Raw genomic sequence first — 25,803 nt, forward strand, 5'->3', positions numbered from 1 at the left:
ATTCAAACCTGGAGCATGTATGTGTATTTACACAGTGGTGTGTGGTTATTAAATATTAAAGTGAGCCTGAGCTGTACAACACCATCAGAGGTTTCTGACCCCCAACAGGCAGAGATTAAATGAGAGAGGTGGTGAAGTTAAAGGCAGGAAGCTTATAGAAGCAGCCAGGGGTTAGATGTTAACAGGTGGACAGTTGCAGTGTGTAGTATTTGTTTGCACAATGTTGTACCGTTTTGTAATGCTGACTGCACAGAGCGCGCCGATGACACTTTAGCTGTGACGTCCCTCAGGCTGCAACTGCGAAATCCTCCCACTGTCTCTAAAACTGTGTTCCTGGCCCAGCAGCAGCTATCATTTAGACTCATAGTCAAAGGATGGGAGCTATTTTAGAGCTGTCTTCAGCTTTCCTGTGTGTGGTAGGAAAATGCCACAGCTGCCATCTCTGGGACTGATGATCAATCTTCACTTTAAGCTTTACAAGTGTGTCGCCTTTCAGCTCTCATGCAAAGAGAGGGAAAAAATATTAGACAAAAAATGTGTGAAAAACAGCCAGCTATATTCTAAATAAAAGCTAAATATATGGCCACTGTTCATCTGTAGTTCATCCGCATGTCATCATTGATTTTCAATATGGAAGTGAAGCTGTAGGAAAACTTTGTACTGAAAATTTCACAAGGACTGAATACTGAAACAAGCTCATAGCAGTGTTTTTTATAATGTTGACATTATTTGTACTATTTGTGACTGTATACAGTATTCAGTTTACAGTTTAAATTTATGTCTCAAAATGTGACTTTAAATCTTACAATTGTGACAGTGTTCCACTGTGGGATCATTTCTTATTTCATTTATTTTCAACTCAATGCGCTGAACATATTTATATAACGCATTTTTTTATTTAGTTCGCGGACCTGCGGACCACTTATGTGCACCCCTGCTTTATATATATGTATATATATATATATATATATATATATATATATATATATATATATATGTATATATATAAACACACACACACACACACACACACACACACACACACATATATATATATATATATATATATATATATATATATATATATATATATATATATATATATATATAAACACACACACACACACACACATATATATATATATATATATATATATATATATATATATATATATATATATAAACACACACACACACACACACACACACATATATATATATATATATATATATATATATATATATATATATATATATACATATATATATACATATATATACATATACGTATTTACTTGATGATGACTTTGGCCCGTTTCTATTCTGATTCATTTTTGGTGATCCAGTCACAAGCGGTCAATGTTCCACTGCTTCAGAGTGAGCAGGAAAGGAAGTGAATGCAAAGGATATGGACAGTATCCATTTTGATTATAATCTGTGTGATCCGTGTGTTTTGTTACAAAATAGTGAATTTTGAATCAATTGTTTTTTGTGCGTTTTCTTAAAACGGTTACCACAGTGATCATGTGATCTCATTGTGCTGCAAGTATTCATCTTTTGTGGCTGTTTGAACATATTTGACCATCCGTTTGCATGCATTTTTGACTTCCTATGGAAGTAGTCTAATGTGGGCAAGCTCAAAAAATCTTAGATCCTGTCTACAACTGTATTTTGTGAAATACCAGATTTAAACTGGCCCTTAGTTTTTTTTTTTTTTTTTTTAGTGATGTTGACATAATACTTTTTTTGTTATCTTTTAGTTACTAGTTATCAAATTATCTTAAATAATAAAATGCCTCTGTTCTCAGCAATACAGTATAACTGTCATTCTGGTACAGTTAACCTGTTTATATTTTCTAACCTATATTAACTTCATTTTTCTAAATACCCGCTAAAAGAGCGTCTGCCAAAATGTGATAAATGGTTCTTCCTAAACAAATTACATAGCTGAGACAATAGATAAGTGAACTGTTCTGTATTAGTTATATATATATATATATATATATATATATATATATATATATATAATAGAATTTATTTGTGGAAAAAAATGGCACAGTGAACACTTCACAATTCAGGTTCAGGTGCCAGTGGGTTTCTGCACAATTTTTCTTACCATGAACAGAAATTGGAAGAAGCACTGCTGATTATATGCTTGCCTGTTATTCCAAAACTTCTTTTTCTCTGGTTGAGTTGAGCATGGAATCTGGCAAAGTGTGTGTGGGGATGTGTGTGAGGGGTGAAGTGTGATTGTACATGACGTGCATGAAATACTGGTGCGGGCTGAGCTCGAGGCTGAGATATGGATGGGATAATACTGCTCCTAGAGAAGAAGGCCCGTCACAGTCACTCTTAGTGGATGACTGACTCACACACAAACACACACACACACACACACTCTCACTAAACACTTTCACAAGTACAGCAGTGGGAAGCAAGCATTTTTCAGTGGAAGCTGTGGCGACGCTCTGCCACATTATTCCACATTTTCAGTCTAGAGAGTCGCTGCTTGGATGGCTTTGTCAGCTTCTTGTTATCTGCCTTGGTTGAGGAAATTATTCTCCATTCTTTTCCTTCGGTCTTTTGTCATTACTTATGAGATATTTTATTTTATTGCTGACAAAGTGATTGAGTGAGGATTTGGAGAACAAATACCTTTGCATATAATGTAATATAATTTAATATAATTCTTTAACTTTAGTGCAATGATAATCTAATACAGTGCCATTTTGGTAACATATTTATTATTTATGTTATCTTTATTATTAATATAATATAATGTGTTTTATATTAATATTGTATATTATTACAATATACATTTATATTATGTACCAATATACACTGAAGAAATTTATAAACGCACCACTTTTGTTTTTGACCCCATTTTTCATGAGCTGAACTCAAAGATCTAAGACTTTTTCTATGTACACAAAAGGCCTGTTTCTCTCAGATGTTGTTCACAAATCTGTCTAAATCTGTGTTGGTGAGCACTTCTCCTTTGCTGAGATAATCCATGCACCTCACAGGTGTGGCATATCAAGATGTTAGATTAGACAGCATGATTATTACCCAGGTGTGCCGTAGGCTGGCCACAATACAAGGCCACTCTAAAATGTGCAGTTTTATCACACATCACAATGCCACAGATGTTGCAAGTTTTGAGGGAGCATGCAATTGGCATGCTGACTGCAGGAATGTCCACCAGAACTGCTGCCCATGAATTGAATGTTCATTTCTCTACCATAAGCCATCTCCACAGGCATTTCAGAGAATTTAGCTGTACATCCAACTGGCCTCACAACCGCAGACCACGTGTAACCACACCACATCCAGCATCTTCACCTTCAAGATCGTCTGAGATCAGCCAACTGGACAGCTGCTGCAACATTCGATTTGCATAACCAAAGAATTACTGCACAAACTGTCAGATACCGTCTGCTCATCTGCATGCTTATCATCCTCATCGGGATCTCAACCTGACTGCAGTTTGTCGTCGTAACCGATTTGAGTGGGCAAATGCTTACATTTGATGACACCTGGCACTTTGGAGAGGTGTTCTCCTCACGGATGAATCCTGGTTTTCACTGTACAGGGCAGATGGCAGACAGCGTGTGTGGCGTCGTGTGGATGAGCAATTTGCTGATGTCAATGTTGTTGATTGAGTGGACCATGGTGGCAGTGGGGTTATGGTATGGGCCGGCATATGTTATGGACAACAAACACAAGTACATTGATGATACTGTGATGATATCCTGAGGCCCATTATTGTGCCATTCATCCACGGCCATCACCTCATGTTGCAGCATGATAATGCACGGCCCCATGTTGCAAGGATCTGTACACAATTCCTGGAAGCTGAAAACATTCCAGTTCTTGCTTGGCCAGCATACTCACTGGACATGTCACCCATTGAGCATGTTTGGGATGCTCTGCATCGGCGTATATGACAGCGTGTTCCAGTTCCTGCCAATATCCAGCAACTTCACACAGCCATTGAAGAGGAGCGAACCAACACTCCACAAGCCACTATTAACAACCTGATCAACTCTATGCGGAGGAGATGTGTTCCACTGTGTGAGACAAATGGTGGTCACACCAGATAATGACTGGTTTTTGGACCCCCCCCCCTCCCTTTTATTATAATACATACATATATATACTTATATATATAAGCTTTAATTTAGTGCACACAGTGTTTATTATAGGATTATCAGCAGTGTGTTATGGGTTTGTGCAGTAGAAGTCAACACACTGAAAAGATTTATGCATTGTTTTTAACCTTTTACCCCTAGACTGTGATAATCTGCAGGTCACCCTCATGACCCTAATATCTTCTTTGTGGTGTCCAGCTGGACACAGTTGCTACAGTCATTACATAAAAAGGATCACTGTTACTCTTTGTATGTCATTTTGCTATGCTAAAAAAAGCCACCAGAAAATTATTTGAGTGGTTGTCAGACAAAGTTTCGCCCTGGGACCCACAGTGTGGATGGCACTTGACCCTTCTTCTCGTATGGCCGTCTGTATACTTCTTTAGCCAGACGGCTTGTGTTAATTGCCTCTCGTGGGGCAAAATGACAGTCAGCGCTCACTTTTCCCTCTTGAGCTCACTCTTTCCTCTCAGGTTTCATCTGGGAAGAATTATACTGCATTAAACACTTTGGCAGCTTGAGATATCGGAATAAAATTCCTGTCCAGACTGGAAGGCTTCTTTGTGGTCTTGAAAATCACTCAGGATTATGCTGATTAGCCGAGCATATATGACTCCATCCTTGAAAAGGATCCAACATTAGGGGATGTTAAGGGCACTCAATATGCATGCAGACACTTGTGATTATTGATGTAGAGAATAATTCATTATGATGTTTCTGTATGCCTGAGTAAATGGAGGTTGGTTATTTCTGTCGGTTTGTCCTCTGAAACAACCCTGTCAGGGTGTTTAAGAACATGAGCATGCAAAGAGCGTCCTGTCATTGTAGGACAGATGAATCAGAGAGTTGGGATTGATTTGTCTGTGACCGTACTGTTCACATTGTCCTCCGTGCTCAGGGTCGGAGCGATATAAAAAATATCATCAACATTTTTTTCGAAAGACAGTAAGTTCCCCTCAGACATGCATTCATATAAACTCCTACCCCTAAATGAATCGCGATTTGTTTAGCATATCAACTGATTTGAATCATCACATATTTGAATCGATTTTCAACCGGCTCGTGGTTAATCATTGTATAACTGCTATTAAAATAATAAGCTGCTGCTAGGGTTTCATTACGGTTAAGTATAAGATAAATGCATCATCCTACACCATCACATAAAGATTTGTTTTTTTTTTTTTTTTTTTTTGTCAGAATAACCTGTTCCTCTTCTTTTTAAACAGTTTATCTTGATTTGTTCAATTCTCACAGTTTGAAGTTTTTTCAGACACGCTCTATATTATGTCTGTAATATGCAACCTTATAAGGAAAGTATGTGTGGGTGTGTTTACTCTGCGCATCAGCAGAAGTGCTAACTCAGCCCATCTCTTCCCTTTACATTTACACTTTAGCCATTTAGTTAACACTTTGCATTAGTATAGATGAGAGATGGAGGAATTAGTACGGGATGTTGGTGGAGGATATTCCTGTGTTTTCTTCAAGGGGGGCTTGAAAATGTTCTTAAGCCCCATGTTCAGTACATGTTTCTACCAATTAAAATGGTTGAAGATATCAAAGAACAGTCCAATAAGGTGTGGGAGTCACTATCAAGCACTGTTTGAAGACGGGACTTTCTTTTCTGACACATGGTCACATTAACATGTTCAGAAATTCAGTTTTTCTTTTTGTTGCCTTGGCAATTTTGTGCGATAAGGGGTAAGGAAGCAGGGGTCCACAGCTCCCATCCCTTACCAGGATGTTCACTTGAACAAAACCTCACACTGGCAAATAATGTGTGACAAAAAAAGGAAGATGCAGGGTTCCTGGATGCACAGGAACACCGAAAGGGAAGTGCAAAAGTGTAACATACAATCTGTTTCACAGCAGAGAAGTGCTTTTTGATTTTCACACAGAGTGAAATCTCATTACATGAAGTACGATATGACACAACACACTACATGATACAAACCTATGCCTGTATTAAATACGAAGGATACATCAGTGTGCTCCAGATGTTATAAGGGAACAATTTGAAACTAAATCCAGGCTGCTAATGTAAGCTCCACACAGTTTCAGAACCCCTGTTTCATGCTAATCGCTATTCTGTCCACTAATTACCTCATATGATGAACCCTAATTATAATGACCATTCATAGTCGGAAAAACAGTCTCGTCTTTCCGTTTCACGCTTATTGTAGCGTCAACTATTAGGATGCTTTGGAAAGTAATTGTCAAACACCCCTGTGAACATCTGTTTTGGTATAACAACAACAAACGCCGAAGATAAAGACACAATCAGCAGCAGTCTCACTGGTAATTATCCAAAAACAATCACGGTTTACAACAATGCAGCTTCAGTGATCCCCTGTATCACTACAAACCCAGGTGGACCATGAAAATAGCGAGTTAGAGAGAGGGAGGGGGTGAAATTAGAGGAGAGGACGCCCGTATGACTGAAATCTCTAGAGCTGGAGCAGCATCTGATCTACAGGCTGTTATCTCAGCAGCACACACTGCAGCTCGAGAACACAAGTTTGTCCTGAACTTACCAGCTAGTCATCTTGGGATGAAACAAAGCGTTTGTTTTGGCTGCAGTCGTGTGAGAACCTCTGCGTGGATGCGGAGCATATGTATGTATGTGAATAAATGAGGGCCTGAGAGACGGAGATTAATTTAGAAGAAGCAATTGTGTGTACGTGCACTCTGATACACTGTAGCTCAGGGGAGATGAATTCAGCTATTCAAACACATACCGTGGCTTTCTTTCTTCGTGTAACTGGTTGTCAAAGAAGCAAAGAGAAGGGGCACCTTGCCAAAGAAAATGTGAACAAAACAGTTTTATCCTACAGAGATTTAAGTAGAGTAATTCAAGAGTGGAACTTATGGAAGCCTATTCCTGCCAAATAGCATGCTTTGGTAAATCGTAATTTTGACATAGTTATATTTTTTGGAGATAAAATGTAATTATTAATTATGAGAAATAATAATTTATTAGAAAAATTTGAAAGTCATAATTATGAGATAAAAAGTCATTTATTACAGAAAGTGGAAATTAAGATACAAAGTCATAATTTTGAAATTCAAAGCTGAAACTGACACAAAAAGTCAGAATTAAGATAAATCGTAATTCTAAGTCTTGAAATACTAAGAGCCAGATTTACCAACAGCTTGCGCCAGCGCAAACCATCTTTTGATGTTAAAATAGTACTGTCAGGATTTACTAAAGACACATGCAGTGAAAATGATCTGGCTGCATCCTTTTTCATTAATTTTCATTATTCACACGCAGAAATGTCCACTCCTATTAGCGCTTTTTTGAAATTGCAAAATAAAATCGCCAGAGCAAGCACTGAAAGCATGTTTTTGTGCAAGTGTTTGTTTCCGTGTGCGCGAGTGTGTGTCAGTAGCCTACTGAATCTGTGTGTGTTTGAATGGAAGAGTGGAATGGAAGATTTTGTGAGGCAAATATGGAAATAATTTGTTATATAATTTATTTATCTTGTTGTTTACTATATTTATTAGCTAGGTCAGTGTATTTGTAAGTTTGGGTTCTTTTGCTGTTGTAGGCTGTAAGGAGTTTGAAATAACTGAAATCATTTGGCGAAGTGATATGGATGTTTAATGCCTGAAACTACTTCCCAGAAAAAAATGCAAACCTTAAAACATTCATCAGCCAATCAATCAATTCAACAGCCCTGTAGTTTAAAATAAATTATTTTTTACACACATTTTGGGACATAAAAACCGTACAAAAGAAGTCATTTGAAGTCAAAGAAGTCAGTGCATATGTAGTGAGAGAAACCCCAAAGAGTATGAGAATGAGGAAGTGTAATCAGAGAGGACATTAACAGCTGGTCCCTGTCTCGCTCTAGATTGCCCCCTTGTGGATGTTTCATAGAATAAATAATAAGGAAAATCCATGCCTTGCTCATATGGACTCTCTCACTGTTTATCTCACAACACACACCTCTATCTGCAGCTTCATGTGGCCATTGATTAGTGATATCATGCTTAGTTTTGGATGTGAGGGGATGTTTCGCTCTTTGAAGTGAAGTGCTGGAGGAAATGAGTCGAGCAGTAGCACTTCAAGATAACACTTTCAATGTCAACAGATGGCCCACTGATATAATGGGATTCCTCCATAAGTATGTTAATTACTAAATATTTAATCATGCTTTCTGTCAGAAGCTTTTTAAGGACTTAAAATTAAAATGAATGCAATGAATATTATAGCATGGTGGCCCCTGCTTGTCAAATAATATTGTGAAAGGATCATAAATGTGGACATTTTTCACAAGTGAATATGTATAAATAATTGTTTAATTACTTTCAAATTATAAATTTAAAGTAATTATGCAAATTATAATTCAAATCATATTAAGTAACTATTAATTGTTATTATAACCACTCGTGTTACTCTCACTGTTAATTGTTTTACGTCTTTCTATGTGATGTTTTATTTGCTTATGTTAATTTGAAATGACATATAAGAAGTTAAAAAATTAAACAATCAGACTAAAGTTGGGAATTTATTATAATTTGGAATTTTGGGAGGATATATAGTATTGTCATTATTTTGTGCCATTACTGCTTGGTTTGAAGTCTTAATTGTATTTGTATTTATTTCAATATCTACGAGGCTGTAAATTATTGAATATTGCAGGTTTAGCACATGGCAGTGGTCTGGTAAAGTTATGGTAAAGTAGTTATCACATTGGAAACAAGAATTTACAGTTCCATCTTGGGTCCCATCTGTTGCTGGATCAAAAGCCGTATCTGTGTGGCATTTGGGCTTGACCTGAAAAAAAGTTTGTGAGACAAATCTCGTGCAAATCCATGGTTTATGAAAGGGCTTTTTACTGCCAGATTCAAGGTGGTAGCAAAGGCAAAAGATTAGAACACAGTCATGTTGGAGCATGGTCTGTTTTGAGTCTTATCTCGTATTACCCATAACTCCAGCAAAACATTCCTGGCCTCTTTATTTATGTGCTTAGCTGTGTGTGATGAAGAAAACTTAAAATCCGTCCAGCATAATAGTGGGCGGCATTGACTTTTTGCTAAAGTAATGGCAAGTTACTGCAAGATATGCATTCACAACATGTATGATATTCACACAGGTCCACACATGAATTTTAAATTATTGATGATAAGAAATGTTTCCAGAGTTTCAAATAAGCTTATTAGAATGATTTTTGAAAGATCATCTGACATTGAAGACTGACATAATGACTGCCATTTGTCATTAAGAGTTTTTTTTATTTTTTATCAAATAAATGCAGCATTGGTGAGCATAAGAGACTTCTTTCAAACGCATTAAAAAATAAATAATAATAATAATAATAATAATATATATATATTATATATAATTTTTTTTTTTTTTTTTTTTTTTTTTGTGGAGACAGCCATGGTGAATTAGTATTATTTATTCTGACACTTCTTCTAAAAGTAGTTTTTCCTTATGTTTCCTTTATTAACTCGACTGTTTTCGTTCTTTTTCATCCATCCATATTTTTTTAGTTAGCGTGGATAAAAGCATCAGACAAATAAAGTGCACTTTTCTGTCTTCAGTATCATCATGTATCACCACCTACAAGAAGACTCCTCCGCCGGTACCTCCTCGCACCTCCACCAAGCCATTCATCTCCATCACGGCCCAGAGCAGCACTGAGTCTGCGCAGGACGCTTACATGGACGGTCCCGGGACGAGGTGTGAGCCCGTCCTCCACTCTGGCCTGAGCAATTCCACTGAGAGCATTGACAGCATGAAAGCGCTGACGGCAGCCATCGAGGCAGCCAATGCTCAGATCCACGGCCCTGTCAGTCAGCATGTCAGCAACAGCACCATCACCATCAGCACTACACCCCCCTCTCCGCTGCCCATGCCTGTGCCCGTCCCCATACCCATACCAGCCCTGGAAGACGTGCGCAGGGATATGCTCAGGAAGAGCAGGTGCCTTTCCATTGGCATCCAGGTAAGTGAGATTGAGCAATGTTTTCAGTGTTTATTCTTGTCCTCAACGTTGCTGAGATGTTCCTGCCGGCTATTAGAACACAATTTAGTTGTAATATCAACTTTAATGTATTTATCCAATGTTTGTACACAAGATTCTTAAAATATATAGTCAGTGTTAGTCAGTTCAGTCTTATACAAGCGGGATTTTTTGTTTCTGTATACAAAGCCACACAGGGTGAGCTGGAGATTAGTTTCCTTCTCCCCGAGGAAGATGATTCTTCATGTGAGTGTGGAGGTGGCTGGTTTACTGTGTAATGTGTTTAAACAGGTGGATGGGCCTGAGAACCAGGAACTGGAGGACCAGTCCAAGTTTCAGTCAGTGGGGATTCAGGTTGAGGAAGAGCATGGGTGAGTAGTAGTATTAAAAAATTTGTTCACTCCATTCTTTTATATTTGGCTTCACCATTGCAGTTATGGGTCATTATGTTGACTCGGGCTGCATCAGCAGTTTTCAAAAAATGCAAAATGACCAAAAAGAAAGTCCTGTTATCATCTCGCCTTGTGTCCTTTATCGCTCTACTTCCTCTCAATTAATTAACCTGGTCTAAAACCTGTCTAATCTGTGTGTTTTATTCAATTGATTCGATCTACAAATTAAGGCAGTGGTTCAAAGATCATATTGTCATTTTCTGAAAAATATTGTTCATCCTTTTCAGCTGATATATTGCACACTGCATATGGCGAGAGAGTGCATTAAAATCAAGGATTAAGAAACTCTGTGTTATGGAGACACTTTTACTTTATTAAACGTATTGAGCAGGAACAGGATTATCCCAGAGACCTAAAGCTGGAACACCACGGCTCTTCTCAAAACTGCCTAGCTAGACAGTATTTTACAGCATGCTCCTCATGTCACAAATTGTAGACAACACATTATGCTGCACACTAAAAGGCCTAATTTTGTCTAAATTTAAATTACCACTACATTGCATTACAAACTTTTATTTATTTATTTATTTATTTTATTTTTTCTCGATAAGGCAATCCCACAATTCATTGTGACAAGCTCAACAAAACAGTTTCATCAAAAGTGATGGCACAAAACTAAAGGAGAGTTTAAATGTTTAGTATTTCATTACTGAAAAGTGTTGACAGGAAACCAGCTTTAAAAGATTATTATTTTTATTTTTTTTCGTCTTGAAAGGTTTTCTTGTGATTTTGTTTATGCATGTTTTTCATATACTTAAAAACATCCATGCCCTCATTATTATTTCCATAATTGTATTGAATCGTTATATTTAAATAATGGTTCTGTATAATAATAATGGTTTATGTCCACCAGAAAAATCTAAATGAATATTAATACAGAAATTAAAGCATTTTCTTTACAGAAGAGCATGAGAACACTGGATGTATGAGTAAATTTAGATTTTTTTTTTGTCTTGGGCTCAGTCACCGGCGGTTCAAGCGCTCTAACAGCGTGACGACAGCGGTCCAGGCTGATCTGGACACTCCGGACTACACACCAGCTGACTCTTCTGTAACAGATTTCCCCTCCTCGGGCTGCTTGTCGCGGCAGTACTCGCGTGATGCCGCCACCTCCACCGTCAGCATCCAGGGCTCAGGGAATCACTACCACGCCTGCAACTCAGATGAGTATGAGGACGTTGGCTTTGATCCCTCCATCCTGCCTCCACCTGACCCATGGATTGATAGTGTAACAGAAGATCCACTGGAAGTCGTAGGCCGCTCTGTGTGTCAGCGTGATGGCCACTGGTTCCTAAAGCTGCTGCAGGCAGAGACTGAACGTATGGAGGGCTGGTGCAGGCAGATGGAGCACGACGAGAAGGAGAACAAGCTACCTGATGAGAGTTAGTGTTTGATTTACCCATAATACCATAATGGAGTCTCATATGAAATCTTATAGTAGGTCAACCATCTTTAAAGAAAGTAAAATATAGGCATTGTTTTTATTTAAGAATTGCAGATATCAAACCTATCACTGGGCTCTCCTTATTTTAATGATCATAATAGAGCATAAAAAAATTGAATTCTCAGAAGGAAGCAAAATGCATGCATGTTTCTGACGCTCACCTGTTTGTTTTTGTGTGTGCTGTTCAGTCCTGGGGAAGATCCGCAGTGCAGTGGGAAGTGCACAGCTGCTTATGTCCCAGAAGTTTCAGCAGTTCAGGGAACTGTGTGAGGAAAATCTGGTGAGTACTAGTAGGTATAATATAAAAAACATTTATATGACATAGTCAACTTCTACAATGAGTTGAATCAATGCTGAACTGACCTGAGCTGAATAATGACGCTGTTGTCTTTTTAGAGCTTCTTTACAGCAGAATTTGAATTTTTCAGTTTCATATTTGAAGAGGTTTGGGGTCAGTAAGATTTTTTTTTAAGAAATTCATACTTTAATTCAGTAAACCAATCAAAAGTGACAGTGAAGACATTTATAATGACACAAAATATTTCTGTTCTAAATAAATGCTGTTCTTTTGAACTTTCTCAGTATTATATTAACCAAAAAATACAGCTAAAAAATTACATTTGTAATCAGAAATAAATTAAAGGGGGAAAAAAGAAAACACTTATTTTTAATTGTAATAATATTACAATATTACTGTGTTTATTACTGTATTTTTGATTGAAATAAATGCAACCTCTGTGACTTCTTAAAAAAAAATCTCTCTATATATAAATTTTTTAATCTTAACCGACCCCAACCATTTGAAAAATAGTGTATCTTTAAGGCTATGAATCTTTGGAAAATAATGGAACTGTGGCTACCTTTGCAAGTACAATAACAGGAAGGACACCCCATCTGCAGAGAAAACAGTTCCAATAAGGATGTTTTATCAGCACATCTGATTCTTATAGTTCCACTTTTGTTACTTCTCTTGGCTCAGCAGAACCCAAATGCTCACCCCCGGCCAGTGGCTCAAGATCTCGCAGGATTCTGGGACATGCTTCAACTTTCCATTGAGAATATCAGCTTAAAGTTCGATGAGCTTCACCAACTCAAAGCCAACAACTGGAGACCCCTCGACCCCCCTGAAAGAAAGGTAAAACAAACTTGCAGAATCAGTACGGAGCCACTGACCAATGAAGAATAAGAATGCAGACACGCTAGCTGCCTGATTGAAGGGCAACATTGCGTTGTTGTTGTTTTTTTTCATTCTTGTGCATGGTCTGTTGCTTCTGTAGTGTGATATTATGCATCAAGGGTGGGCACTGGCAATAACAAACCAACAAACTCCACATTTTTATTATGAATTATTATAAATTTGCCTCTGGAAGTGTTGCTGCTGCCTCCCTGTGGCTTATGTCAGTCTGTTGGTCTAATGTGACTGAATGTCTCACTCACTCTTAATTTCCTGACATCCTCTTCATGTTTGTTTTGTTTGTTTGTTTGACAGTGAGCTGTTTTCAGAAGTCATTCCATCCGGCACACACCATGGGGGCAGTGGCCCCTAACCTCTCACTCCCGTCGGGCCGCTCTCTTACCGCACGCAGTCGGCCGCGGAAGCGTTAGCACCGCTCTGTAACGTTAGCCGCGGCTGGCATTAGCGCTGTCTGTGTGCAGGTGTGCCATATTGCTGTCTCCGCTCGTCTCTCTCCGCCCGCCGCGGCGGCTAACTGACTGTTTGTCATCCCTGTTCAGGAGAGAAGGCTGCCTCCCCCAGTGCCAAAGAAACCCCCGAAAGGCCACCCTCCTCTGGCCAGAGATCGCTCGCTGGAAAGCACCGAGAAACAGCGTCAAGATGCGCGCAAACGTTTGATGGCGGCCAAGCGAGCTGCTTCAGTACGGCAGAACTCGGCCACAGAGAGCGCAGACAGCATCGAGATCTATATACCCGAGGCCCAGACCAGACTATGAAACTGCCAAACATGAAAACGCACTCACACACAAATGCCCAGGTGCAGGATTCCACCGTGAGCACAACACCTCACACAGATCTATATCTGCCTAATGCTAAGATCACTGTAAATTAGGAGCGCCACACACCAGCACCATGATAGCACAGAAGTAGTAATTTGACCTTCCATTATTTAATAAATGACAACCAACATAGATGTACATCATATTTCTATGACCCCCAAGATGTTAGGGAAAAATGACTTGTTTAATTTTACACAAATGAAAACGAGGCTGTAGGTTGTACTGTGTTGTGGTCAATCTAATTTTCACAGCATGTTGTTTTTTTTTTCTCATGAAGCTTTTTGGAAAGACTTCAAAAAAGAAATCCCATTAAATGTCCTGAACTTCCAGTAGTTGAAATGGTCAAGGGACGTTAGTTTTGTTCTTTTTTTTTTTTTTTTTTTTTTTTTTTATTAATGCTCTTTAAAACAATAAAATTCTCTAAACAATAAAACAAAAAGAATTATTTTAGAACAGCACTGCATAAAATGTTAAGACTTGTTTTCTTAGTTTATATCTTGAATAAACACTACTGCTCATAGGTTTGTGGATGTTAAGAATTTTATTTGATGGAAAATACAGTAAAAACATTAACAAATATTGTGATAAATGATTACAATTTAAAATAACAATTTGCTATTTTTATTTATTTTAAAACGTATTCCTGTAATGGCAAAGCAGCCGTTATTCCAGTCTTCAGTGATTCTTCAGAAATCATTCTAATATGCTGATTTGGTGCTCAATAAAAAAAAAAATCATATAATGATGTTGAAAACACTTGCTGATTATTTTTTTTGTGGAAACTGATACTTTTTTTTTTTTTTACTTTGACGAATAAAGTAAAAAAAAAAAAAATGATCTTTTGTAACAATATAGATGACTTTACTCTCACTTTTGATCAATTTAATGCATCTTTGTGGAATAAAAGTAAAATTTATTTAAAAAAAAAAAAAAAAAAATCTTAACACTAAAGTTGTAAGAATGCCAGTGTGGTTCCACAAAATACAGTAGTATAAAAGATACATTCTCTGCCAACAAGTCTTTCATGTCTTATACAGTGTTGCTTCTTAATTTATCTTGTTTCAATGGTTTCTGGATATTTTAACTGGACAATTAGACCAAAATCCTCATTAAGAGTATGATTTTTGCAGTGCTTAATTATATACCACTGAATATAACTACTGACCTTTGCTTGTGCACAACAGCATTTTTTACACCTCAAAACAGAACCTGACCAGCGCAGAACTGTCCCTTATAGCCTCGCTTTTATTTGTGTCAAATGAACTATGTGTACCTTGAATAAGATCTATGACTGGATTATTCACATGCACACTATTTGGAGCGCAGCCAATTTATATATATATATATATATATATATATATATATATATATATATATATACACACACTTTTTTTATGCATGTGTGGTTACATTCAGTTTGTTTGTAAGCACATATAATCACGATTACACGTGCACACGTTGTAACAACCTCTCAGAGCCATTGGCTGACCTTCGTTCACCATGTATATAAACATGGGCATATACACGTATATACAGTTCTACACAAACTTACGACAAATAATTAAACATAAGCGCATTCACTCTGAGTCTAACAGGCTGGGTGTTTGTAATATAATCTGTCTGTACCTTTTTACTTAATGGTGGAAGGAATGTTATAGCAGGTTCAATGTTTTACTTCTCCTGTCTTTCCCATCTGTCTCTCTCTTACACACAGTTTTAATCTGATGATCTGGAAAGATGTGATCACAGTGACTGATGTTCCTAGCCATGTGAAGTAGATAAACCTTCTCTCTCAGACCCTCTTACCATCTAGGAAATACTGTATCCTGTTATCTTTAAGCATTTCTGTTTTTTCCTCAGAAGAGCAGAATTGCTTGCAGTTCCATCCTTGCCCACACTCTCTCCTTTTTTACCTTTTTTTTTTGTGCAATTGGAAAATGATGACCACATAACAGGGTACTTTAAGCTAAAAGCAATACTCATGAGAAATTCCAATGTTGGTACATTTTTTTTTGATGTAGAGATTCTGTCAAACTGATTCATTGCTGACGAAGAGATGCCTTCACTATTCTGTAGCCATTTCTGTTCTTGTCGTTCTGATGCTTGCTATTGTGAACGCTTCTCAATGGCCACTTTTGAACAGTTCTTCTTATTTTAAATCCTATTTAGTCATATGTGGGACATTTAGGTACATTATTATATTCTTTAGTGTATAAATACAAATAAACTTACTAATCATTTTTCTAACATAGATTTGGGGCCTTCTGTGGATTTTTATGTAGACAAGTAGAGGCACTTCAATGAGACAACTGCAAAATAAATAAATAAAAATAACACTAGAAGGGGATGTTTAATAAAATGCAAGTTTTTCATCATTGTTCACAAGATTATGTCTTTCCGGTAGCAATTTGAGTGACTTAATTTAATGTGTTTTAATACTGTGTTGGGGCACGGGGGGAATTCTTTTGGTAAGCTTTGTGCTCAAAAGGGTTGTGACTCTGAGAGGACCGTGTGACTCTGCCTGATCGGTCGTGTCAGGTGAGCTAAACTAGCGTTAAACTCTCAGGAAAAGACAGGTGAAGTGAGTGCAGCAAATTCAGGGTCTCCCAGAGGTGATGTTTTCCGCGTGTGTTTGTGAGCGTGTTCAGTGCACACAGGTGTGAGTCTGTGTTTTAAAGAATGTATGTGTCTTTATGGTAAATAGGTGTGTATGTGAGCTTGTGTGCATCGCGTGTGTGTGTGCGAGTCTATAAAAGTGCTTCCTGATTTTATTGGTTAACTCAATCTTTGAATTTTGTTTCTGTTAGTTGAAGTCAAGTAGCCTCATGAACTCGTGTACAGTATCAAAGCCCCTTGGTCTTATTTTAGTCTATATTGTTTGTAGAAGAAATTAATGATGAGGATGTTCCTGAAAGCATGCAGACACAATATGAGTCCTATAGATATATATCTGATTTATACTATTATTTATTTATGTACTTATTTATTTGTCTTATCTATTTAGGATTTATTTTATAAGGTTTTGATTCTGTTTAGTGATCTGTCATGCCACCCTCATATTGTGAATATGTTGTACTGTATGTATAAACATTATATGTGCATACATACAATGAAAAAAGAATAAATTCTTAAAACTTTATTCGTCTTGACATGTATTACAGAATATACACAAGCAATATACATATAAAATGTATATATTGTTATTATGGGTAGATATTTATTAGATATCATCGTTAATTTAAAACCTTACTGATGTTAGAAACACTGGGTTTATAGTGAAAAGGCTCATTGTCATAAATTAGCTGCCTTACAAAATATTACTGTTCAGTTTTAGCCAAAAGTTGTTGGCTGGACTTTGTGGAGGAAGAAGGGGAGCAGGAAGATTTTGTAAACAATTGTTAGTGTTGCTTGTAAAGCTGATATTCCTCAAGTAGTCTGTGCATAACTCATTCTGCAACAAGTAATAATGATAGCTCTAATGCGGTTGAGGAAAGGTGTATTATAAATTCTGTACCTGTGTGGTAAGGCTATATACAATTTGCAATGTCGTCAAATTGTGATGCAATTTCGCTTATTTCTTAACGTAATACGACAATCCTCTCTTCCAACACTAGGCGTCACTGAAGACCCAGTAACAAAACACTTGTTGCTCTAATGCACCTTGCACTTAGCATCTGCAATACTAACTATTCTAATGTATTCTGAAATGTGATTTTATTTAATAATTAAGTCAGGACCCATTTTGTCTAAAGTGAAAACTTAAGACAAAGCATCTTAGAATTGTTGACTGTTTGTTTCCTCAAGGCATCATTAGGTAAGTGTCAACCTGAATAAATACTGTGCTCTGGAGTAGACAGCTGATCGTCTTACGCAGACGGACTCATCATACGTCACCTGCGAGACAACCACAAAAATCCTGAACTTTATAGCCTACGACAATTTATCCTTCGGACAGTGTGACTTTAATATCAGAATGCTTTATCATTTGAAAAATTAAAAAAGATCTTATACATTTCTGGCAACACCATGAGCTTCATCATCAATAAAAAATTTTTTTTTAAAAAAATAACAAGAAAGAAAGAACTGACTGCGACTTGAAAACAGTGTGCGCCATCATGTTAACTGTGCTCTATGAAAACCAAGTCTGATTGGCTCATCTCATCTCATCTGCAGATCAATCGTTTTCAGAATTCTGGGTCCTTTTTGCAAATAATAAATGTAGCTCTCTTAAATGAGTTAAATTGCATACTGATATTTGTCTTTCCCTCTCTTGGTTCATTGTGTTCAAAAACATTATTGGCTTGATCATAACGTGTAACCTGTTGTTAAATGGGTTTGTAAAAAAGCATGTAAAGAGCTGTAGAATAAGGTATTCATGCATTTTTATTGTTATAGAGAAATATACGTTATATTTGAGGATTTAAAAAATACAGATGAATGTTAAAATCGTATTTCAGGCAGTGATTCTCAATTGAAGCATCACGAACAAAACAAAAATGTAATTGAAACTAACTAACTAAAAAAAAAAAAAAAACTAAAATAAATAAATAAAACGTGCATAGTTTAGACATCGAAAACAGAGGGGGAAATCCTTGCCATATTGTTGATGTTAAAGGCCGGTTCAGTGAAACTGCTGGATTTTTTGGCCTAGTCTATATATCGCCTGTCTCATAATAGTAAATAGTATACAACATTTGGCCCTTCTGGTGTTTGTTTATTGCATAGGCTTTAAAATCACACTTTAGCTTTTGTTTATGCATTAACAAAATTTGTATTTTAATTAATGTTAATAAAAATATAAAATTTTGATGCCATTTTATTTACGCTTCTACGATTAAACGGAGTATGCTTAACCCATCAAAATCAATTTTTTGTCAATTATTTTGTTGTTGTTGTTGTTATGTTATACATTTGTACCTATTAATAATCGGGATGCACTTTATTTTACAGTACGCGCACTTACATGTACTTAAAGTGCACTTACCTATAAGAAAGTACTGGTAAGTACTGAAAGTACTGGTACATGGTTATTAGCTACCTTACCTAGTTACTGTAATAAAATTAATAAGTAGGCCTACATATTACGTACATGAGGAACAGGACTGTAAAATAAAGTGCTACCAATAATTGTTAGCTAATAGGTAGCCCCCCACCATATTTTGACAAGATTTTAAAACTGTTTTGTGTGTGGTGGTCGAAATAGAAATGTTGCGAGATTTGGACCTTCAGCGCCTTTGTACCTGACCTTCTCTATTTTGCAGGATGAATAATGAATTAATAGGAATAAGACCAATGCAGTGATACAGGGCGACCGTCCACCCCCGCGCTTCTCTTTTAGGTTTATCTGCTGGACGCTAAAGGACAAACACCTCACTAATCTGAAACAGCCTGCGGGCAGCCATATTTTCAGATTAACACAGATAGACAAATCAATTAGTCTAGGATGTAGTGAATCAATAATCGTCTTAATCTCCGCGAGGATAAACGTAATAATAACTAACACTTTTATAGGTGCTAATGAGAGGATTATGATTTTCTTACGCTTCCAACTACATTTCCAGTTCCAGATCCGTGAAATTGATGCTTTTAATCTATGGTACACTATAAATTTTCCTTTAATGGGTGTAATCAAAGTTTTAATTCGATTAAATATCTTACAGTAGATCATGCTGATTCTGGGTTTTCAGCTGATACTTGAAGAATAAACCAACATATATTTCTTAACACGTTAAGTGACAATGTGATGTGACACTTAAGAAAGCGCGCTTTATTTGTTGGTGGCTGTGAATGCAGGAATCCCTCACACCCCACGACTGCCGTTCTAATTTGTCTGGCACTGGCAGGCTGGAGAACGAGCGCTCGGTGCGCTGTTGCTGCTCCTGTTGCTCTGGCGCATGTGGCTGGATTCCCAGGGATCCCCAGTGTTCTGCAGCTTGCGCTCCTAACATGACCCTTCAGCGAGGCCGTGAAAACGCAAAGCTCGTGTAGTCAATAGTTGTCTACCAGTCAACCTTTTGAATACCAGGTCAATAAATGTAAAGTGTGGAAACAATGAAAGCCACTTGACAGGCGCGTCGACAAAGTGTGTCGCCTTTTATCGGTTTGCATTAGGCCTACCCACCACGCGAGGACCAATGCCAGTCACATCGTGCGGCTTTTGTTTCACCAATTGTTGGCTATTTGTTTGTTGAAAAAAATAATAGCCTAATGATAAAATAATAATGGCCCAAGATGTCCATTGATTTCCATTGCACATTGTCTTACAGGGAAGCCATGTCAAAAATAATTTCTTCTAAAACACTGGCGGTTCAGGAGGCTTGGCGCACCACCTATCAAGCCCATATTACCTTGTTAAGTAACCCAATTATTATCATTGATTGATTCATTTAATCTGCCTTTATATATAATCCTTTCTCTAATCCTGTTTGACTCAAAAGAGATTAAACGGATTAGCAGAGATTTCCTCTGTATTTGGAATTAAATAAACTTTCCTCTCGTTAATCCAGTGTCATCATCATCATACAAAAATAATAACAATATATTATTATTTTATTAATCGTATTTTATTATTATTATTATTATTATTATTATTATTATTATTATTATTATTATTATTATTATTATTATTCAACATGTTGTTGTTTCTTTTTTTTTCTTTTCTTTTACTTTTGACGTGTCTCTCTTTTCCGGCTGCTTGCTTATTCGCCTCATGAACGGTAATGCACCGTGACCTGAAATAAGACGGCTCATTTATAATGCTCAGCGTTGAAATATCTGTTCAAAAATCCATGTGTTGCTATTCCCATGCCAGCCCAAGGTCTGCTGCCGCGGCCGCTGAGATATGTGACATTGCTTAATTGATAGCGCAAAGGTGACGGTCACGGTCCTGTTTGTGTCTAATGGCTGAATGAGTCGCTTTGCTGAACAACCGGTGGGCGTTCAGGTGCCACTTGTGTCGCTCCACAGTAAACTACAGGTGCACCATTCCAATTCATGGGCATTTGATATGCGCGTTATGCACTTGATCGTGAACTTTGTGCTCTTGAGTAAATGGTCTTCAAGTAACATTTCTTATTTGCGTTGTATAGTTCAATCTGATTAGAAATAAAGTCAGTACTAACTGAATATTCACGAAATATTGATTTTTTTTTTTTTTTTTAAATGCACCTCGTAAATTTTTAAACTTTTTAAGCAATAAATTAATTAAATTAACAGTAGGCTACTCTTACAAAAGAGAGAGATAGAGGGACATTTGTCAACACCTTTTTTTAATATTCTAAATGCGCGTTTTAGCATACAAGCTGCACGGCTGCTGTTCATTCAGAGCCGGCAGTGGGTCTCTTTGAGTGTAGAGCGCGCAAGTGGTGTGATTCCCACGGATTGTCTCTCGCGTTGCAGCTTGCAGCGGGGTGCAACAACCATACACTCACCAGACCTTTTTTCTCTTTTACTAACAAAGTGACCCCCTCCATCTCTATTTGAATAGCAGAGAATAAGGGTTGTTTATGGGCTCCAACCATTTAGCATCTCAGGTACCAACATAATTTGTTGTGAGGTGTCTTACAAACCTTCTCATTGGCGACCACTGTGAGGCACACTGCTAATGCTAGTACCAGCCCCCTACATAATGAAACCGTACCCGCTGATTGTCGTTCCTCCGCTGGTATATTTATTCTTGTTTGTTATTCAAACACTTGCATAATCTTGCCTAGCGTCAAAAGAAAACATTAAAGCACCCACTTTAAAAGACAAAACTCCATCTTTTCTAAAATCCATGGGAATTTGTTGGCCAAAAGCGTGGCGCTCACTGCAACTCTATTTATTTCAAATACAGTTGAGTTGATATTTATTTCGCCAAGTCAGTCAATTTATTTTAAACGTCTATATATATATATATATATATATATATATATATATATATATATATATATATATATATATATATATATATATATATATATATATATTACAGGAAAATTAACATTGAGGTTTGAACGCAGGATATACGTTTATATGGGATATATAACGTTTTTTTTTTTTTCGTGAATGGATTTCTAACTGATAGCTAAACCATTGTTCTCTCATTGTTTTATTATTTATGAATAATAAAGCTGTTTGGAACATGATAGACATTTTATCTTTTCCAGAAGGTAACATTAATGGACACAATATAAAAAAAAAAATCACAATGTACTAATATGTTCGCTACTAATATGCCCTTAATACATAATTATGTAGGCTACCTTTAAGCTTTAATTAGGTACTTTTGTAGAATATCAATTTTTACCTTTTTTCAAAGCGTGCACTAAATGAAAAGCCGCTTTTGGGTTTGTAAAACCATATAACATCTTTCACAACAGATTTGAATGTCTGAATGTTAAAATTCAGACTAACTATTCTTCACAAAATTGAGAGACTGATTTAAATAGTCATTTTTGCAGATGTCTTTAAAATAAAATTAAATAAAATAAAATAGCGCTTTTCTAAATGTAGAGTCATGTTTATGTTTGTTTTGCCATTCAGTATTTGTTTTTCCGCCTGTTAATGAACAATCATGTCGCAGATAAGTTCTTCAGGGTGATTATAGGTTGTTCTTATTGAAAGCTGCAAACGCCCACGCTTTAGCTCTAAAGCTTCGTCTTATTCTTGTGATTGTTTTTGGAGCAGACGAGTGTCTACTGCTTCGATACAAACGCGGCCACAGGCATCCTACAACCCGTGATTGATGAGAGATCTATTCTTTACCCTTTCTGTCTCTTAAATGACAGCTCCTTTCAGTGACATCACTCATACACAGATGTTTATGTTGTATTGTATATATGGACCTGGACAGCCAAAGGGGCTTTAACATAGCAGCACGTCTTGCTTGATAATAAAGAGGCCGATGGAAGGGGCTTCGCGCACGCGAATGGTGGAGAGATGAGCTCTTGAATGGTAACCTGCTTTAAGAGGAGCCAGACAGGGTCTCAAGATAATAATAGGCCTGTACCTACCTCTCTGCCCCCTTAATTACACGTGATAACTGGATGCACTTTATCCAGTCACTGTTAATGGTGGAAAGACAAACGAAAAACAAAACTAACTTTTGATTAATTAAATTAAAAGAGCGGACCATTTAACTGTTCTTGTGTGTCTGTTCGATGAACAGCATTGGAACTAAGAAAAAAAAAATTCACGCAATAACTGTAAATTTGGTTGAAAATTATTAGACTTGCAGGGGGGGGGGGGGGGGGGGTACAAAAGCTGCTACTGGGGGGGAACCTTTTCAAAAGGTGCATCGTACCATATTACCATTAACGAAAGTCTTATTTATTATTATTATTATTTTTTTTTTTTTTTTTTTTTTTTATGGCATCTTTAAGACGAACCTTTAACAACCATGGAACATTTCCATTGCACAAAATGTGCAAAAAGAAGAAGAGTTCACTAAAATTTTCTTTGGGGAACCCAGAATTGTTATTTTGGCATTGAGGAACATTTATTTTAGTATTTTACATAAATGGTACATTTTAATAACTTTTGAAAGCTAATTAAGAAATTGTACCAGACTAATGACAGCTTTAGCCCCCTTTTTCCCTGAGTACATGATTACATGCAAATTAAATATATTTTAATAAAATTCATTTTAATTAGCCTATTCGTGCATTGCAGTTATATAATTAGGCTACACGTGTGGTTTTCCTTAATTATTTTTGTATTATTAAATGTAGTGTGCCGTAAAATCACATATTTCTGACATTTAGGTCGAGTATAAACAATATAAAACATTATCTTTACATACATCATTAAAACATGAAATCAAAGGAAAATGTATTTATTCTGGTCTAATGGTTCGACTGGGAAACTGATGGAGGGATAATTTCTGATACAGTTGTCAATAAAGGCAGTCGCTTTGTCAACAGTTCAGGAGCATGTCCTGTCTCGGTGTTTTGGGCTCAGGGGGCGTGTACTGGGGGGGTGTGGGTTGGTCTGTAAACATGCTTTATCCTAAGGTGAGCTGTCTCAACTGCGGGCGCTGGAGATGCTTGGCGCTGATTGGTTGGCGCTTACGGTCAATGGCACGCGACTGTGGATGTAGTTATAAGAGTGCCTCGCGTGCCGCCTTTCAAACTGAACCAACTCTTGAGCATCAAGAGGAAAATCGAAGAGTCTGCGATTGTTGTTACTGGGCAACACCAACACAGCACCAAACATGGACAGTGTGTTGGATCCATTCACAGGCTTAGACTCCTTCTCCTCCCCTTATTTCGACGACGATGACTTCTTCACGGACCACTCGTCGAGGGACCACTTGGACACAGACGACTTTTTGGACGAGGATGTCGATTTCCTCACCAATCAAATCCAAGAATATTATAAGGACAGTCGGATATTGCAGGACGGAGATTACCGCGACGCTGGCAATTTCTCTTTTTCTTCGTCGTCTTCGACTTTCTCGTACGGATGCGCTGACAGCACCTCGGAACTGTCCCCTCACAGAGACGGTCCCTTGCTGAAGAGGCGGAGGCGCATGAGATCCGAAGTGGAGATGCAACAGCTGCGTCAAGCTGCCAACGTCCGGGAGCGACGGAGGATGCAGTCCATTAACGATGCTTTCGAAGGACTGCGATCACACATCCCCACTCTACCTTACGAGAAGAGACTTTCAAAAGTTGACACTTTACGTCTTGCAATCGGCTACATAAACTTCCTTGCAGAACTTGTGCAGTCCGACACGCCAATCCGGAACCCACACAGTGATACTTTAAACCCACCTAAAAAAGTCATCATTTGCCACAGAGGAACAAGTATGTATATTATTATTATAATTGTAATTATAATAATAATATTTTTTAATAATAATAATAATAATTGTTATAATTATTAAAAAACTCTGTCGTTTTTTTCAGGGTCCCCATCTCCAAATGACCCAGACTACGGCTTGCCTCCTCTCGCCGGACACTCTCTGTCATGGACTGATGAGAAGCAGTTAAAAGATCAGAACATCATTAGGACAGCGAAAGTCTGGACACCAGAAGACCCAAGAAAGTTGCACTTGAAATCATCCATCAACAACATTGAGAACGAACCCCCCTTTAACTTCATTTCCTAAGGCAGTGTCATTATTATTCTGTATGCACATTGTGTACAAGTCAACTGTATGGATATGTCCACGTTTTGTTTGTTTGTCATGTATTATTGTTACTATGTGTATTTCAGCTTTTTAGTCTGAATTGAAGATATGGCCACTGGCAATCATTTTGTGTCGTATTTAATAGTTTATTTGTGTTGTAATATATTTTCTAATTTAATACGGATTTTATGTCAAACAAAACCTATTTTTATACAAACGAAGCACGAAAATTGTCTATATTTATACTGATGTGATGACTCAATAAATGTGTCTAATATCTCACCCGCATGTGTCCTAATGTTTCAGTGTACCATAGACCTATAAAACCATTTCTAAAACCAAATGGACATTGCTATTATTTCCTCAAAGCCCTACATCAGATTAAAATATAAAAATGATTCAAAGTGAAATTTAGGCATCCTAGGTATATATGATATATCATTTGAATTTGTAGAATTATAGAACATTATAGCGTCAATAAAGTAGACATATGGTAATATATATTGTGCACAGGCCATCTTTTATTCTGAGCCGATGAATAGAGTCAAATCGTGCGATTAACTGTAACTAAACCGTGATTTTTGAATAGATACTTTAATGTGAGGTGTGAAGCCCTGGATATAGTTTAGAACCACAGCTGAAAGATGTCACTATTCAT

At 37.1% G+C, this 25,803-nt stretch overlaps 2 protein-coding genes across 5 annotated transcripts in view; both read left to right on the plus strand.

Moving 5' to 3' along the window:
- The window catches only part of LOC128029435 (disks large-associated protein 1), a 108,330-nt gene extending 91,968 nt beyond the window's left edge, over positions 1 to 16,362 (plus strand). For 2 of the 4 annotated variants that reach the window (XM_052617221.1, XM_052617236.1), the window contains exons 7-12: positions 9,702 to 10,105; positions 10,415 to 10,494; positions 11,539 to 11,957; positions 12,208 to 12,299; positions 12,999 to 13,154; positions 13,754 to 16,362. In XM_052617221.1, the coding sequence (XP_052473181.1) occupies positions 9,702 to 10,105; positions 10,415 to 10,494; positions 11,539 to 11,957; positions 12,208 to 12,299; positions 12,999 to 13,154; positions 13,754 to 13,969 (1,367 nt within the window). In that variant the 3' untranslated portion in view covers positions 13,970 to 16,362. Of the gene's footprint in view, positions 1 to 9,701; positions 10,106 to 10,414; positions 10,495 to 11,538; positions 11,958 to 12,207; positions 12,300 to 12,998; positions 13,155 to 13,508 lie in introns of all 4 variants that reach the window. The other 2 variants (XM_052617230.1, XM_052617244.1) reach the window with 2 other exon arrangements.
- A 7,767-nt stretch (positions 16,363 to 24,129) lies between these two features.
- LOC128023462 (pancreas transcription factor 1 subunit alpha-like) lies at positions 24,130 to 25,427 on the plus strand. Its single transcript, XM_052610662.1, has 2 exons — positions 24,130 to 24,819; positions 24,922 to 25,427. Exons 1-2 carry the CDS (start codon positions 24,225 to 24,227, stop codon positions 25,122 to 25,124), a joined length of 798 nt encoding a protein of 265 aa, XP_052466622.1. The 5' UTR covers positions 24,130 to 24,224; the 3' UTR covers positions 25,125 to 25,427.
- Positions 25,428 to 25,803: the final 376 nt, after the last annotated feature.

The sequence above is a fragment of the Carassius gibelio genome, chromosome A2, assembly GCF_023724105.1.
Source record: "Carassius gibelio isolate Cgi1373 ecotype wild population from Czech Republic chromosome A2, carGib1.2-hapl.c, whole genome shotgun sequence".
NCBI lineage: Eukaryota > Metazoa > Chordata > Actinopteri > Cypriniformes > Cyprinidae > Carassius > Carassius gibelio.